This window comes from Rissa tridactyla, chromosome 2, assembly GCF_028500815.1.
Source record: "Rissa tridactyla isolate bRisTri1 chromosome 2, bRisTri1.patW.cur.20221130, whole genome shotgun sequence".
Classification (NCBI taxonomy): domain Eukaryota; kingdom Metazoa; phylum Chordata; class Aves; order Charadriiformes; family Laridae; genus Rissa; species Rissa tridactyla.
Window position 1 is genome coordinate 78,604,658 of NC_071467.1, and position 18,304 is coordinate 78,622,961.

Here is an 18,304-nt window from a genome sequence, read left to right on the forward strand (position 1 = left end):
AGCAGTAGTTGTACCTACTTCTGGACTAGTCTTTGGGAAGTAATTCTTTTGGTACACTATTACAGCATTTGCTTAGTAAAAAAATCTATACAAGTATGGTAACAGCTTGTTAACTTCCTGTTACATGGAAAAATTAGTCATAAGTGTCAGTGGAGCATTTCCATGAGTCATCTAAGTAAAATTCCTGTGCACATCTTGCATTTCTTACTATAAGAAAGAAAAAAATAAGGAAAAATAATTTAGAACGTTAAGCTGAAGAAGTGAATACCTTTTAAATTGGGGATTTTAAAGTTAAAATTTCAGTCTCTAAACTAAGGGTAAAACGATCTTTGTCAGTTGAAGTAAATGATTATACAAAGTGAGGTTCTTTAATTTAGACCGCCCGGCAGAGTTCTATCACTTGAAACTATTTTTCTTTGCTAATGATGCATGCAGGAAATATCAACAGAATACTTTTTAAAGTAGATTGAATCTTTCTAGGACTGATGTTCTTAGAAAGTTGTGAACAGGTTTTGGGCAATTTAGAATCCTCTTGAAAGACTCTGCCTGATTGTACTTTTGAAAACATGTCTATAGCAATAGAGTACCATCCTTGTACAGTTTATGTTTTAAGGCAATTGTTTCCAGTAGAGCTTAGTAGCAGTAAAATAAAAGCTGTCAGTTGAGCTGCCTTTTTACATAAACTGAAATATTGATGCAATTTTCCCTTTAAATGCAAAACTTTAATACTAGGTGTTGTTTTTAAAGGAGTCAAACAGAAAATTGATCTTTATTTGTGGCTGTATTCCCACTGTTCTAATCTGCATCCACACTAGCATTTTTTCTTCTGTATTCTGTGTTTAGGATGACATTGAGTACATTATTAGAAAATGGTTTATTTTACTTTGTCAAGATTCTGCCAGTACTCCTGTATAAGTTTCATACAACTTGTACCCATTCTGAATACACCTATCTTTCTGTAAGATTCTCCTTCATATCAAACAGAACAAAACTGAAATTTTGATTGTTACAGGGATCTCCATTCTTACCTACTTGGTGACCAGGAAGAGAATGAAAACAATGCAAACCAGCAGCCTAACAACCAGCATGCTCGCAATAATAATGCCATTCCAGTTGTGGGAGAAGGTCTTCATGCAGCCCATCAAGCCATACTTCAACAAGGAGGACCTGTGGGTTTCCAGCCTTACCGTAGGCCTTTAAAATTCCCGCTCAGGGTAGGTATATCTAATGCATTAAGAGAAAAGGGAAAGGCATTTGAAAAATGGGTATAAATTTTGGGGGTTTTTTGTAAGAAAGATTTGGCCCACATGTTATCTATCAGAAGTCAAGTGGTGGGTCATGCTGTTCTATGTTCTGTACAGTTTGCATCTTTCTAAAAAGTGAACTTACAGTTATCATAGAATCATAGGATGATTAGGGTTGGAAGGGACCTTAAAGATCATCTAGTTCCACCCCACTGCCGTGGGCAGGGACACCTCCCACTAGACCAGGCTGCTCAAAGCCCCATCCAGCCTGGCCTTGAACACTTCCAGGGATGGGGCATCCACAGCTTCCCTGGGCAACCTGTTCCAGTGCCTCATCACCCTCACCGTAAAGAATTTCTTCCTAATATCTAATCTAAATCGAACCTCTTCAGTTTAAAACCGTTATCCCTTGTCTTATCACTACACTACCTGATAAAGGGTCGCTCTCCACCTTTCCTGTGTTGTTGTTACCAGACTGTGAGTTAATCAAATATAAACTTAACCACTGTAAATGATCTGTGTTTTTGGGTATAACTCAAGAATGGAAGTAACAGTTAAAGTTAGAACAGTGTGGTATTGCTCCTGAAATTTCCTTAAAATGCTTGATCTACCAGAACTTTTTTTTTTATATAAATCTCAACCTAGTAGAACTGAAAGCAAATTTGGAAGCTTCTGGGTGTTTGAAGTTGAGGCTTTTTGGGGGTGAGGAGGTAATTCCTCCACTGCTGTTTTTACCCTCTGAAATGGCTCTCCAGAGGAATGCATGGGCTTCAACACTGTTGTAGAGGAAACAGTGGGAAGAAGCAGCTCAGGGATGAAAATGCTAGGGAAGCAGAATGAACTTGCCCCTCTCATAGCAGCTGCTGCCTCTTCAGTTTGGTCATAACAGGAAGTCAAAGCATGCCCTGACTGAGACCAATTTAATCTAGCATAAATCCGCATGTACTGCTGAAAGGAGTAGTGCTGGTATTCTTTCCATGGTAATTGCTCCTTTCTTCCCTTCTTAGCATGAGTGCCTGTGCTAGAACATACGCGCGATGAGCTGGAACAGGAAACTGGTCCAGCTGAAAACTGAGGTAATATGCAGAAGGCATTACTTAGACATGTTTGAAAGTTCAGCTAAGACTTTATAGTGTTATTTTTAAAGAAAATATTGTACTTGTGACATTTTCACTTAGACTGAGTCAAGTTCAGATGAAGTTCCTGGGATGACAGGTTAACTGTAATTAGTTCCCTGTTTGGCTGCTGAGGAAGTAATTAAAGTGGATTCTTACTGTGATTTGGCAATATATAACAACTGTAATGTGGACATGTTGCTTTCAAGGAAGGGGGTGTTAACCTAGGCACTCATTAAATCCTTTCTAGAACTACCTTTGCATGGGTTATTTTATTTTTGTGCATGCCTCTGGATAAGGACACCTGCTGAAATAGTCTAGTGTAAGCTTTCAGTAATTTGGGGTGCTGACCTTGACCTGGTCATAACTAAGTTTCATATTCAGCTGTCAAAGACTATTTTTTCTGGTCTACTTACCTTCATCTAGACATTTTAAGTTGTTCTTTGGAGAACTCTACAGAATGTAGAAATAAAAAGAAAATCTGGTTTGACTGAATTTCTTTACGTTCTGCAAGTGTTTGTCATATCTCTTGATGAAAACAGTCTCAAACACACGGTAGCTCACTGATATGATTCGGTGTCCCTGGTTCCACTTGCTTGGAATATTTACATAATGTCAGGATCACTGTAAGTGCTTCAGTTATGATTTTTGGTATATTGACCTTGGTTTACTTGGATAAGTTCATCTTAGGAAAAATGTGTCTCCCCAACAGACTTCCACTATGGAACAACACTGTATTTTAATTACTTTCTCAATTGGGATTTTAAGCATTTGAGACAAAAAAAAAAAAAATCTAAACATCTGATCTTTTCTATGCTTTCACTAAGTTTTTTCATTTTAACCAAGTTGTAAGAACCTAGAAGGTGGTGGTTTATATTCAGTTTTTATTATGTACGAATGTTTTCCACTAGAACTCACTCATCGTGTCCATATCGATTGAGTAAGCAATAAGAATTGATTCTTCATTTTGTTTCAGTCACAAATAAGCATCTAAAACTATGGGTTTGATTATTTTTTTTAATTAATTTAAATTATTCTACATAAAAGCCTGTTATCAGTTTTGTCAAGCAACTTGGATAATTCTTCTAACTCATTCCTTTTTTTAAAAAAGATTCTCTTTTGGGGACGTCCCAAAGCCTCTCCAGAACAAATGCTGATGTGTCGAATTTTCCTGCTACTGTCTTGTCTTCCTTTAGCCTTCCTTTCATAACTCGGACTTCCCACAAAGCCTGCATACTCTCTGGCAAGCTTTTTTGGGAGGATTTTTACATTTTATTACTTTATTGTTGATCCTTTAAAAAAACTTCAACCTATCTATAAAAGTAAATTTATCATTACTTTTCATAGTCTTGGTATGTTATTTCTAAAATCCCTTTTGGTTTGTCCTACTGTAGTTTGGAATCTCACTTACCAGAATTCATCTGTTTTCCGGGGTTTTATTCCCCTGTGGATTTATTTCCAGATTCTGGAAATATTTTCTTCTAGAGCCATTTGTATTTTACTGTTTATTATGACAACTTTGGGGAGACTTTTTTCTTCTTTTCCTTTTTTTTTTTTAAAGCCTTATGATTAGTAGTGTGAGTTTGTGCCAAACCTTCACTTCAGTGTATCTAAACACATCTCCTGTGAGCATTTTTCCTTTTGACTACTATTTTCAATATTCTTTCAATAAATGTCCTCACTTTATCTAGCTTGCTTTTTTGAAATAATATCATTGTGGTGGAGATTTTTTTGAGAGAAAAGGGCTGTCCTTGCAAGATCTTTGAGTCTGAATATGTTGTGGTCGCTGTCAGTACTGCTTCTGTGATACAAGTGACTGGCTGCCTGTGTGGTTTTTACATCCAAGTCAAGAGTTGCTCTTCCACTTGTATGTTCTCATGCTCACTGATCCAAGAAGCGGTCCTGTATGGTGTTTAAATCTTCACATCAGCTTTAGTCCTTCATGTATTGCTTATTCCTGCATGGACTGACTTTTCCCCAGCATTCCCTAACTAATTATTTAGACCGAAGTAAGTCACACCATGTGCTTCTCACCATAGAGAAGTTTTTTTGCCTGCAGTTCAGTTGTCAGCTACTATGTTTTTCTTCTTTCTGTCATTTGGGATCCCTAACCCTAAAGAGGATATTCTGTGTGAAAAAGGCTATGTGGTTGTCACCTTGCAAGTAATTGGGTATTCTGGAATCATCCCTCTTCACACAAGCTAATGTCTAAAAAATCACAAGATTTTCCTTCCTTTAAGCAGTACTGAAGATCCTAACCTAGAGGTGAGACAATCTATATTGTCCCCGAGAGTCTCATCAAGGAAAACGTGTATTACAAATTTAACTTTCCCTCAGTAGGCTGTTTTGATAAGGTGTTAGTTTCCCATAGTAAGCTTGCTGCTTGTGTGGCTTTGATTAACGAAACAGAACTTCATAGCACATGATGCTTGAGACATTGAAATATTTGAAGAAGTCAAGTACATGAGAAATCTCTGAGCACTGGAACTGGCTGCACTGAGAAGTTGTGGAGTCTCCTTCTCTGGAGATATTCAAAACCTGCCTGAATGCGTTCCTGTCCAACCTGCTCTGGGTGAGCCTGCTTTGGCAGGGGGGTTGGACTGGGTCTCCGAAGGTCCCTTCCAACTCCTACCATTCTGTGATTGTGTGATAAGATGTAAACCTGGCTAAGGAGCTACCAGCTTTGCTGTCAGCTGCTGGTCACATAAACCTGAGGGCATCTGGAAGAACTTTCTCAGCAAGGTTTTCCGTATTATAAAATCACTGGCTTGCTTATCTGGCATACAGAGCTGGAAACCTTTCAGAGTTAATTGAGAGTCGTGCTGGTCAGTGCAGAAATAAAGAGATTGTTTTTTAAAGTAACATAACGAACTTTAGTTATTCTGGATTCAAACGTTAATTTTTACTGTTGTTACATGTAATGCGAACTCTTCAAAGAAATACACAACACTTTAGGTGTGCAGCACGTACTCTGGATAGGTTTCTTATCGTTGATTTATTTACACTGTTGAAACATCAGTTGGTATTTGAGCCATCCTTTCTAGGATGATACATCTTTTTACATTTTTTTTTTTTTTTGGCTTTGGTTAAGTAACTTTCTTAAACTATTTCTTTCTCCTCTTTCAGATATTTCTTTTGATTGTTTTCATGTGCATAACATTACTGATTGCTAGTCTTATCTGCCTTACCTTACCAGGTAAGTCTATTATTATAAAACTGTAATTAAAAGCAACTCAGCATGTTGCCATGCTCAACAATGGCAGATGTTTTTAAACCATTGTTTAAAGTTAAGAGGAAAAACATGGAAATCTATGTCTTATTTTTAATGGTACATCATCAAATTGTAATTGTCTAAAATCTAAATGGTAGAGGTAATACCCATATTTAAATGGCGGAGATTGCCATTTCCTTTGTTTTGTTGTAGAATAATTTTCTTTTAAGGGCAGGGCTCCAAATGCTGAGACAATCTTTGTAGTAGGATTGAGAGAAAAAGAGAATTGATACTCTTGCACCTGCTTTACGGTTTAGAGAAGGAAAATATATAGGTTGTTACTGGGTCTTCTACAGTATCTTCTTTAATTAAATATTCTGAAGGTGTCGTCATGACAGGTCACTAGGAGACTTTGAAGTGATATACATGCCACTTCGCAAATATGTATGAATAAGTACTTTAACCAAATCAAAAGCACTCTGTAGGGGTTTTTAAATAATTAGAACAGCTTAAGACATGTAAACTCGTCTGAATTTTATAACCTGGCTACCACTGTAGTACCATGTCATTTTTACCTGCTTGTATTAAAGATCCTAAAGTCAATAATGTGTTGAGAGCAGAGTTATGAATTTTGTGATGGTTTTAATAGTAGCACATAAAATGATTCCACTATAATAGTGTTTCTAGTCACTAGCATTAAAAATGAAACGTAGCAAATGAGTCTCCCGTTTATGTTGGAGAGCTTCAGAAGCCCCATGAGTAAGTCTTAAAAAATCATATGAGGCAGTGAAGTAACCCAAACATAGCTCATAAGATTTTTAAGTTCAAGCTTATGCACTAATTCATTACTGCCTTTGTAGTTCTGAAGATTAGCGTTTAGGCTCTGAATAGTACAGTATTCAGGGCTTTGTTTTGCTGTAGTTCAGATCACGTTGCTGGTGTAATGAAATTTCAGGGAAAAAAAAAATCTATGTATTTGGCATCATCTATCTATCTGTTTATGTAGTGCTTCACACATTCATGCCTTATGGGTATAGAACCAAAATCCTGTTTTATGCATAATACTATTTGTGCATTGATATTTAACAATAAAATTGATAAGTATTTTTTTAATAGGCATCCTTCCTTAATACATCAAAAAGCATTACTCTATTTAACAGTGTTTGTGTTTTCAGTATTTGCTGGCCGATGGTTAATGTCATTTTGGACGGGGACTGCCAAAATCCATGAACTGTACACTGCTGCTTGTGGTCTCTATGTCTGTTGGCTAACTATCCGAGCAGTGACAGTGCTGGTCGCCTGGATGCCACAGGGTCGTAGAGTGATTTTTCAGAAGGTCAAAGAATGGTCTCTCATGGTGAGTCTTGAGACAAAATTTTACTGAATTATTGAAAAAGGTAGCTAACAAAACTTGTTGTTTCATTTTTGCTTGCAGGTTTTACTCTGCAATGTATATTATATTTTCCTTTTCAGACCGTTTTGAAGCTTTTGCAGCTTTATTGCATAGAGTAACTGTATTTTTTGGAAGCCATTTAGCACAATGTTAAGCAATGAGGGTAAATAAGTTTGTGTATATATTCTTATATATATGTGTATGTTTTTCTGTTTTCCTTTAAAGATTAATATATTACATTGTATTATCCCATATGTGTTATGTCAGCAAATATATTTACATTTTCACATACAGCTGGAAGCTTAACTATTACTCAATTAGCATTTGTCATTGTCAAACAAAAAAAACACCTAGTAAAGCTGATAGATGATGAACCATATCTCTACAAAGTAGCTTGATACATATTTTCAGACAGATCTTTGTGATTTGTCAGATCTATGGTGTTGAAATTAATATTTTTAAAGAAAATATACTTTTTTATTACCAGGAGTTCAGATTCTCATCATAGCAACAAATTTATATCCCATCTTTTTAGCTTGGTTTTGGTTTTGAGGATTGCTATAGTAGATTTCTTGCCTAAGTATGGTAATTTTAAACATTCATAGCATAAATGGTATCTTGACATACTTGTGTGCTTACTGGACTATTACAGACAGAAGAGCAGTGTTAGTATGTATTTCATGTATTACCATGTTTCCCAAATCCGTCACTTTCATTTAGAAAATCTTAAGCTTGTTTAAGAAAATTCAGAGCTAAAATGTAATGCTTTACTTGTCCTTTGTCCCTTCTCCTGATCATGTTAATTATGCCAGACTAGTTTTGTATCTGATTTTTGGATGATGCATGTAAATCAAGAGAATTCTAGAATAAAGAAAGATTCAGGCATGGTATTCTAACCAAGTGTTTCATTTTTAAGTCAGAAATATTCCATAATGAGTGAATTTTTAAAGTTTGGTTTTTCACTGGAGAAAAATCAGCAGTTTTGGAAAGATTCTTCTCTAATTTTCCAACATACAAGAATTCTCAATGTAATGAAGTGCCATAGTATTCCCTACTGATAACAGTCAAAGGTGGTTTTATGGTTTAAAACTATATGGACACCAGTAGGCACAGTCATGCCCTTTTATGGAGGGGGCATGGAATAGGACCCAATCTTGAAAGCTTACATTGCAAAACTATGTATGTAATAAAAACTATTTCTAAGGGAGTATATGTGTGAATTAAAGGTCTGTATAGTTTTTTTTTTCTCCAGCTTCATCTGTTTGTGTAGCTTGTTACATGTTGAAGTTTAAACAAAAAGAATCCTCTGATAAACAGATGTATTGGTTTTTTTAGATAATGAAGACATTAATAGTGGCTATACTGCTAGCTGGTGTGGTTCCACTTCTGCTTGGTCTTCTGTTTGAACTGGTCATTGTTGCACCCTTGAGAGTTCCTTTGGATCAAACACCTCTCTTCTACCCTTGGCAGGTCAGTCACTTCCATTCTTCTTTGGCTGTTGATACATTTCTTTACTTAGAAGTAGGGGGTGTAGGAGTTCTTGTTTCATGTTGATTCGGTGCTTCAGAACATTTCCCACGTGTTTCTATGTGGCAGAGGAAAGACAGCTAGTCTGGGTGTGAGGATTACTTAAACCAAAAGGTTTTGCTTAGGAATTTTAAGTATGAAAAGCTGAAATTTGTGGGTTGACATCAGAAGATCTTTGCATTTCAGTGATCAGATAGACACTTTTTTTTCAGCAGCAGAATTGTAAAGTTACGTACAGAAGTTAGTATAGCTGTATGTACATATGCACAGATGTACATATTCTGTCTGACCTTTCTGGAAAACTTTCTGCCTGCAGTTACACAGCAAGAGGTTTGGCTAATCTTTTTTTACATACAAGATTTTAAATCAGTGATGATACACGCTGCAAATAAAATTTTGATATGCTTTAGGATCATTCTGGTTTTCGGTTGAGATGTCAAATCATTAATACAAGATTTGGCGGTGGTGGTGTTTTGTTTTTCTTCGGCCAAGCCTCACAGGTTAAGGGAATGAAAACTTTTTTCCTGCAAGTTGGTGGAAGAAATGAAGGTACAGTGGATTGAGTGACAATTGCTTGTATCACCTGGGTTGAATTATGAAAGGATTTGTAACTCAAAGAGAACCTAACTGAGGGAACCATAACTCAACAGATTTAGAATGCACATTACTAAATGACAAGGAAGTGTTTAGGGATAGTGATTTTCGAAGATGTCCACAAATAAGCTTTCATTTACTTTCAGTATCCAAATGCTTGAAAGTCATAATACAAAGAATTTCACTGCTAATTTAAATATTCCATTATTTTATAGTACAGGTATACTTTGGAGATGTCTGTTTAAGTAAATGACTAGTAAGTCAGGACATCATGTGATTGCAGTGGTAGATAATCATGGTTTCCAAACAGTTTTGGAAAGGGTTTGTAGTGCTTGAGATTCTGAAAATTCCTAACTTTTGCATGTTCAAAGTACAAACTTCTTTAAAAGTTTGTAATTAAATACACTAAAAGATTTTATTTTCATGTGGCAGAGTTTCCTCAAAATATCAGGTTAGAGGGATTTGTGACTTGCTCTAAATTAAAAAGGAGCTGTAGAAATTGAGAATAACTTCCATTTTTCACAAAAGACAATAGAACTATACATGCTTTGAGCAAACAGGAAGCAATTTTTAACACTGACATTTTTAGTAATAAGTTCTTAAATTTTTTAATGTATCTGGGGTAATAGACATTAACAAAAGCTGTCTTTTTAAATAATTGGTTAAAGAAAATGTATTTCCCAGAGGTTTAAGAAAGTTAATGCTGTCTTAAGTCTTACCAGTTCTGTAGCTGTTTATTCTGCCTTGTCAGCCTATAGTTTGCATTCTGGTTTTGGTGGGTTTTATTGCAGAATCTCTTACCAAATATCTGTGATTCAGAAAGGACTGACTCGCGATGTGCAGTGTTACTAAAGGCCTGTAGTTATATTGAGTTCTTTTAATTCCATGCTGTAATAATTGCAGTATATGTTAAAGCATAATTTTTCCTCCAAATATTATGATGTTCTTTTGTGAAGAGCATTGCCTTGCTTTGTTTAGTTTTTCTCACATCAGGTAGGGTTTTGTGAACAACTTAAAATTTAAAAGATGAAAAAAACCCTTGTTTCCTGACTTCTGTGGGCATCTTTGTATCTTGTTTCTCTTCTTTTTTTAAGGGAATCAAAATAACTTATTTCTAGGTAAATGTTAGCGGTGTTAATTAGTTTGTACCAGAATGTTAGTCTGTTGCTTTAAGTAAGCTTAAATCTTTGATTTTGTATTTGCCTTTGTGGTAGCTGATTTTATTGGTTCCATGGAACTGAGTATTTTACAGATGTCAGTTAAGCTTGAGGGCATCCTCTTTTTCTTAGGAGTTTGTGGAAGATGTCACCTCTTGTAAACAATGTCCCATGTAAATAGAAAAGTAATTATCTTTTCACTTATAAGTAATAGTAGTAAGTTGCTCTAAAAGCTTTTGGTTGTTAAGCTATTTAAAAAAATATGTTAATGCTAACAGTCCATTTTTACAAAATTAGGACTGGGCTCTTGGAGTTCTGCATGCCAAAATAATTGCTGCCATAACACTGATGGGTCCCCAGTGGTGGCTGAAAACTGTTATTGAACAGGTAGGAAAAAAATTGTTCGTGTGGATTATCTGTATAATAAGTTTTGAACGTTTTTTTGAATGTGTGAGTCAGAAAACATAGTTACTGTTGTAGTAATGGTGTAATTTAAGTAATTGAGTAAAACTCAGCTGGTCTTGTAGAATCCTTTTAAATCGTGTAGCCATTCAGGTACACTTAACAATAAAACAAAAATAAACCTCAAAAATCTGAAATCAAGAAAGTGCTGTTTATACATATATGCAACTTTGTCAGGTTTGTATTAAAATGAGAAATATCATTATTTCTTCAGACTAATTCACACGTGTCCAAATACTGGACACTATTTATGTCCACCACTCAAGAACAGCAAATTTCTGCCTTCTCCAGAGCCGTAGAGACCCCCTCGTTCATAGATGAGTGCACATGAAAGGCACTATTTCCAGTCCCCTTTGATTATTAAGCAAGACAGAAGAGTTTCTGCGAGCAGTTCTGAGTCACATGACCTGTTGCTTTCACTGACGGAAGTATTTTTTCCTTGACTGTAAGCTTTAAGTTCTACGCTTGTCATCTCAATGAATTATCACAGTTGTTTGTCAGAAAGTAACTTTTCAAGGCAGCGCTATGTGAAATGGCTATGGGGTGTGTGCTCACCTCTGTACAAAAGGTGACACACCTCTGCCTCTCAAGTCTAGCACATAGTCCCAGTTATTAAACCATTTACGCTTTAGGTGTCACACTGGAGAAATGTAGTCTTAATTCTGTGAGTACCTTTTGATGCGTACCCTGGCTCTTCCATCCATTTTGAATGCCTGTTTGTTATACAAAGCTCTCCTGAGCCATCCTTAGAGCTGGTGACATCCAGGCTGTTGCGACCAAGGCCATTGTCTAGCTCGATGTGATCGTAGCCATTTGAAATCTGTCTTTTTCCATGATTCGTCTAGTCATGCTGAGACCTTAGTGCTACAAGAATTTAGGAGGCCCTGTCGTCAGGCACAGACTCCACATGCAGAGACTCTGGTCTGTCCAAACAAGTACAAAATAAGATCTTATTTTCTGCCTATGTTACTATATTCAATAGATTTGCTCTATTAGCATAGACAGGATCCTCTTTCAGCAAGTTAACAGCGATCCCAGGTCACCCACAAAGCCACCATCCACAGCTCTAATGATCTTTCAGCTGGTCTCTTGCACTCCTGCAACCAAATCACAACACTATTCCAGATTAAGTTGCTCCCCTGGGCACTTTTTAAATGATTTCCTGGAACACGCATGATGTAGATTGTGACAGAGTTTTTCCTTCTTTGACTGTGGCCTTCATGGTTTCCTTCAAGTTGGGAACACCTGTTTCCTCTCATAAGGAAAATTGTGTAAAACCTTGCAATTATTACTGTAAGTGCAAAGCATGGCTTTCTTGATTGATCCATTCTATTTCTAACTTGTTCTTCTCAGGTATATGCAAATGGGATTCGTAACATTGATTTACACTTCATAATCCGTAAACTGGCGGCACCTGTAATCTCTGTTCTCTTACTTTCCCTGTGTGTACCATACATCATAGCTTCTGGTGTTGTACCTCTATTAGGTATGTATACATTCAGTATACCTCTTTATCATCTGGTGGTTTAGAGCAATGTAAAGATATCTGTGGAAATAAAACTTCAAGCTCTGGGTTATTTAATAAAAAAACCAAACTGGCAAAAAACACACTCTTCTGTCAGCGAATGTTTCTGCTTAAGGATTGCTGTGTCACCATAAAAGTTTGGGGGGGATTGAGAAATGCAATACATTATTCTGACTGGCTTTTTAATGAAGAAAGTGCAGAATACATCAAGAGTATGGGACTGCATAATATCTAACAGCAGAAATGTAGGTATCTAGTTAGTTTGGGAAAGGGATGATTAACTCATTTCTTCTTTGGACAATCAACCTTTAATTTTAGTCTCTCTTTGAGAGTTATACTGAGCTGAGGACATCTTTTCTGATTTGTCAGATTCTAACAGAACCTTACAACAGGTGAAAATACTGGTTTTGTTTTGAGGCTTTCATTCAGTATTAGAATAAAAATGTAAATTGTGAATACAGATAATTTTTTTTCAGACTTTCCTGTCCATTCATAATTGAGGGAGATCATTTTATTAGAAGCAGAGTAGATGCTTTTTCACGAACAGTTGTCTTTGTTGGTAGTTAGTTTTGATGTTAACATGTTCAAGAAATCCTGGTTTATTCTTTGACCTCTCACTTGAATGCAGACTTTTATAGTCTCAATGTTGTTCTGATATGAGGTATACAGAAGTCAATAAGCAACAAGAGCTGATAAGCCCAGGTTTTTTACTGTGGATTTTCACTGTGTTAATGGAAAACTTTCAGCTTTAATGCTCCAGATGAGAAGGAGCAGCAGCTGTCATGTTGGATCTCTGACATAAATGGATGTGTTTTTTATTTCATAGCCCTTCTGAAATTACAGTGTAACAAAGTATAGAAGCAGGTACAGAAACAGAAACGCATGAGTTACTTCAGCAACGTTAGATTACGTGAGGTTTGTGTCTTGTTTTGTAGGAGTTACTGCTGAAATGCAAAACCTCGTTCAGCGACGGATTTATCCTTTTCTGCTTATGGTGGTGGTTTTGATGGGAATTCTCTCCTTCCAAGTCCGCCAGTTCAAGCGCCTTTATGAACATATTAAAAATGACAAGTGAGTATATAGTGTGGGTTTTTTAATTTTTCCACCTTAAATTGTGATAGCAACTTCAGATTGAATTCAGGTGCTGTAGATACTTAGGACTGATAGGGATTTTAAGAAGCTTTCTAGACAAATGACCCTCTGAGGCAGACCTAAACTCTTGGCAAATGTTTTATCTGTGGTTCAGGTAGATAAACACAGGAACAGACTGTCTTTATAAATGGAAGACACTCCCCTATGTCTAACCTGAAATGTGTTTTACCACAAATGAAGCCACTTGCTTGTTTGTCTTGCCCTCTGTAGTCCTGAAGGACAAGTGAATGTAATAATTATGACATATCTGGAAGTAAAATTATGTCTCAATCTGTTGCTTATAAAACCACTTCTCCATCCTTTTCTGCCTGTCTTTCTTCTTCTTTCTACTCGTTAGTCCAATTAACCTATTCAGAATGTTCAGTTGATTTGATAGAGTTTGTTCTTATCAAAGTTTTTACTGTTTTCTGATATCTTCAGTAATTATTACTTTGTATTACTGAGACGCCTGAAAAAATGTTAATTTTCCCAGTGTTTTTTCTGGTTATCCTGCCTAGTTTAGTCTAAGGCTTTTTTGTGTGATTCTTATTAGGGTAACACAAAAAATAAGGTAATTACTTCTGTGTTAGTTACTTAGAAAAATAAATTTTTTAGACCCCAGCAACTAGTCTTCCTAGGCTTCTTTTGTATTGAAAAGGAATAAATGTGTTTGTTGTGTTCATGTCCTGAGTGATCCTAGAACGGTTTTGCTTTCCACTGACTACAAAAGGAGTCAAACCTAAAATAAAGTTCTTTGAATCTTAAATATTAGGAATTGACTAATACATTACCTGTTTGGTGTAAATGTGAAATTAATAGTATCTAGAACTATTAAGAGAACTGTAACTAAAATTAAACTCTCAGTTTATTTTTTAGCACCTTTTATTTGATCAGCTGATTTAAATCCTGTTCCCCACCTGCCTTCATAACATGTTCTGTAATACATATAGCTGGTATTTTTATTTACAAGTGGGCTTTGACCTAAATGCTAGTATCTTTCAGGCAGAACACATATTGAATTGCAACTTGCATTAATGTTACAAGTTGCTTTCTTGTGTAAATAAGGCATAAGGATACAAAGCTTTGAAAATACCTCTAAGTGAAAACTACTTTGATATTAAATTAACTTCTTAAATGTTATATCCATCCTTGTAGACAAAAAGGTTGTACAGCATAAGTTAATGATCTCATTTCGGGCAGTATGCAAACGTCGTCATGCTAGCCAGTAGAGATTTATGGTTTAGATATATGCTTAATTAATTAAGTCTTTCATGTAACAAATATCAAAAGCATATACATGTGTTTGTGACATTCTGAAATGTACAAAAAAATATATGATAGCTGTTTGGTTATGGTACTGTGAGAAAAGGAGCAGTGGTGAAAAAGTTTCTAAAGGAAATGGCAGGTTTCAGGGGAAGAATTCGTAGGTGTATAGGGCTTTTCTGCATGGAGAAACAGCATACAAATAGGAAGCATGGAAAGGAATTTAAATGGCAAGAAGTTGGAGTGTGAAACAATGGTAGAGAAGTAAGGAATAATGTGAAAGGTAGGAAAACTGCTAAACTGGTGAGATGTCGAAATCGAATTTAAATAAAGGAATCTCACAGCCCTTAGGCTTTACATGGGGTAGCATTAGGATATTTTCTCTCCCTTTAAGAAAGATTAAACTGCAGTAAAAGTTTATTCCTTTACAATTTTTACTTTTTTCAACCAGGATGTTTTTCATTGGATATATGAGCTGAGCCTCTCTTACCCAATGCATGTTCTGCATTGTGGCAGGTTCTTTTTTTTAAACTTAGAACCTCATTAGCGTTTTCATTTGGTTTTATATCTGAGTGGTTGTTCCAGATGTTCAAGTGGCAGTGGGCCAAATAGACACTGTGAAGATGCTCTTAAAAGTGTCATCCAGCAAAGCAGCTGGGTATGTGAACAGTGCAAACACGCGCTTTGTATTTCATATCTTCATTCAGCTTGCATGTGTCTGAATTGTGTGACGAGTGAAGTTAAGGCTGTAAACACAAACCTGTAATGTCTGTATTACATTATGAAATGCCTGAATAGTAAGAAAGAAATTGAGGATGGTTGAAGACCATTAAGGGGGAGGATCGCTTGTAGAATAACTTTTATTGAAATGAGAAAGCTAATTCTGCAGCAACAGAGATAGAGTGAATTTCTGTTACAGAATTGTATTAACTCTTGTTAATTTCTCACTGTTTCTACTATAATCCTAGGTACCTTGTTGGGCAACGACTTGTGAATTATGAACGAAAATCTGGTAAACAAGGCACATCAACAACTCCACCTCAGTCTTCACAAGAATAGATGGTCATATTAAATATCTTGACCTTCCCTTTGCCTTTACATGTCTCTTTCATAGACTCTTCTTCAGTCTTTGGATATCTCTCCCAATAATACTCTCAGCAGTGTTTTGGCTTCTGTTAGTAGCATCCAGATAGCAGTTAAGGCTCTCTTCCTTATCTGCATTTTCTGATGTTATCAATGCTGTCTGAGGTCTGTATATGTGTAAATAGAAGTATCCTGACACCCTAAAACCTTGGATTAAAAAGAATGTGCATTGTACATCTTTTAAAAAAGTATATTAATTTATTAAATCTAGTTGTCACTTTATTTTGGACTGCTGTTCTGTTGACAATGTGCCACAAAGCAATAGTGCGAAGAGGCAAGATGTTTTTATAATATTTGGAGCTTACTTTATGGTGTTCATAACAGTTCTTATTGTAGTAATATAGTATGATTTTTCATGAGTGGAAAGGCCACACAGAGAATATCAAAAGTAAATAACTGTCTTACAGTCAGCAATGAAGTGGCCGTGGTGAGAACATAATGAACTATGTATCTTGCTGTCAAGTCTTTTTTATTATTTTGTATAACACCAAAGCTGTTGTACATTTTTCTATTGCCTGATCGTTTTTCATGTGTCTGAGTTTGTAATATTGTACAGTTGCTGTTAAATCAAGAAAATATTTCCTCTTCTGAGAATTCAGATGTAATTGTTGAGGCTCAGCTGGGTTTTTCTGTTTGGTTGAGGGGGGAGGGGGGTTGGCTTTGGGAACCAGCATTTCCTGAATTGAAACAGTAAGTAAAAAATTTACTAAGGCTAGGTGATGGAAGCATTTAAAGGTACCAGGGAAAATTAGATAGGTTCACAACTTAAATTGTAGCTAATTTCTTATCAGTAATAGAATTTTTCAGGACCTCAAGAGGAGGCATGAACCTTATCTGATGTGTTTGCACAGAAACAAAGAGCATAGCGTAAGCAACATTCTGACCTGGTCCTTAATTAAAAAGCTTGAAATCTTTTTTCTCTAAGTTACCAAAGTTGCAAATTGTAGTATGAATTTTATATTGCACAATTACTTAAAAAAGGAAAGAAAAAAAGACCCACAACAACAAAAATTCTCTTTTCTGTCAGAATTGGTCACTGTGAATTTTTATGGGAATAATATTGAGGAAGTGATTCATCATGATCCATTTATTGCCTGTGGGGCAGGGAAATACAGATGTTATTAAACAGGCAAGGAAAAGTTAAGGTATCTTTGCAAGGACACAGTCAAACAAGAGCCACCAAATCAAGTCTGTGTTATTTCTAGATGTAGATGGAGTTATTTTGCAGTAATGTTTGGGGTTTTTTATGTAGATATTTTAAAAGAAAATACATAACAGTATCACAAAGCTTTAAATGGCATCAAACCACATGCTTAGATTGCAGTATCTTTCCTGGATTAAATGGGGAAAACAGGAGCATTGCAGTAATCAGAAAATTGACTGAACATTTAACTTGCTACTCGGTACACTGTCCTTCAGTATTCTGTACTTAAACCTATGTGTATGTAATTAATACTTGAGAATCTGGCAGGTGCTTTGAGAGTGTCATCTCCTTTTGTTGATATTGCATCTCTGATCTGGTGTGTTTTGAGCTAATGTGGTCCAGGCTGTGATGGTGGTAGTGCATTTTTTGGTGTCTGGACTCGTGTTCTAAGGCAGCGAGCACAAGCCAAATGCATCTGAATGTAGTGGCAGGAGCACTGGGCTGTCACTCTCAGAAGATCAGAAAGTATTGTTTTACAGAATTAGTTGTCCTGATGGTTTTGAACCTTTGGAGTGATTTATTAAGAAATTTCCAGTGAAATGAAATCGTAGAAAAATAACCAATATATTTCTCTCTCATTCACTGTTGCTGACTAAATGCTAAATTGAGTATTCGCCCCATATATTTTCGATGTGCATAAATGTTGCATTTGACTATTTACAGTGGTGTACATTGTGGGACAGATATATTTTTCACAAGATTAAATTCACTGGTAACATACATTCTTACTCATGCCAAGATTCCATCTTTTGACATATCTTTCCGTTCCAAAATGGTCTTGCCACTCAAATATTGCGAGCACTACTGTGCATCATGCAGAATTTGCAGTAGTGCGGTTCTTGTAACTTGGTGTTTTTATCCGGACAAACTGGTCTTAACATTAAAATTTATTAAGAAAGCCTTTGTGCTGTTTCTTATTACTGTTATTTTACAAGTTGTGACAGAAAAAAAATGAATCGGGCCAGTCATGTAATGTGAGCTGTAGCTATTTTAATGTAGCTTACATTATCTGTATTCACTCTTTGTTATGGAGAACTGGTTTCGAATCAAACCGTTGTGGTTTTGCACTGCTCTACAGATCCCGGGTTGAAGTGAAGTTTGTTTCTGAAACTGTCCATTGCGACCTTTCCAAAAAAATCTCATCTCCTTATTTCCTTATTTTTACGTGTGTTTTGGGAAAGAAGATGGAGGTTGTATAGAACCAGAATTAAAGAACATTACTTTTATTGTTTTCAATTTTAATAGTTTGCCTTATTGTGCTGTGCGTATTCCTCTGGGATAGAAACTTGATAGTAAGCATGTAAATCAACTGGCTGTTATGAAGACAGCTGATGA

The 18,304-nt window shown here is 36.0% G+C and overlaps 1 protein-coding gene across 4 annotated transcripts in view; it reads left to right on the plus strand.

The window, feature by feature from the left end:
* MARCHF6 (membrane associated ring-CH-type finger 6) overlaps positions 1-18,211 on the plus strand; it is a 55,864-nt gene extending 37,653 nt beyond the window's left edge. For 2 of the 4 annotated variants that reach the window (XM_054192826.1, XM_054192825.1), the window contains exons 19-26: positions 1,013-1,214; positions 5,486-5,555; positions 6,731-6,927; positions 8,299-8,433; positions 10,539-10,628; positions 12,057-12,189; positions 13,164-13,299; positions 15,591-18,211. In XM_054192826.1, coding sequence (XP_054048801.1) covers positions 1,013-1,214; positions 5,486-5,555; positions 6,731-6,927; positions 8,299-8,433; positions 10,539-10,628; positions 12,057-12,189; positions 13,164-13,299; positions 15,591-15,681 — 1,054 coding nt within the window. In that variant the 3' untranslated portion in view covers positions 15,682-18,211. The remainder of the gene's footprint in view (positions 1-1,012; positions 1,215-5,485; positions 5,556-6,730; positions 6,928-8,298; positions 8,434-10,538; positions 10,629-12,056; positions 12,190-13,163; positions 13,300-15,590) is intronic. The other 2 variants (XM_054192828.1, XM_054192827.1) reach the window with 1 other exon arrangement.
* Positions 18,212-18,304: the final 93 nt, after the last annotated feature.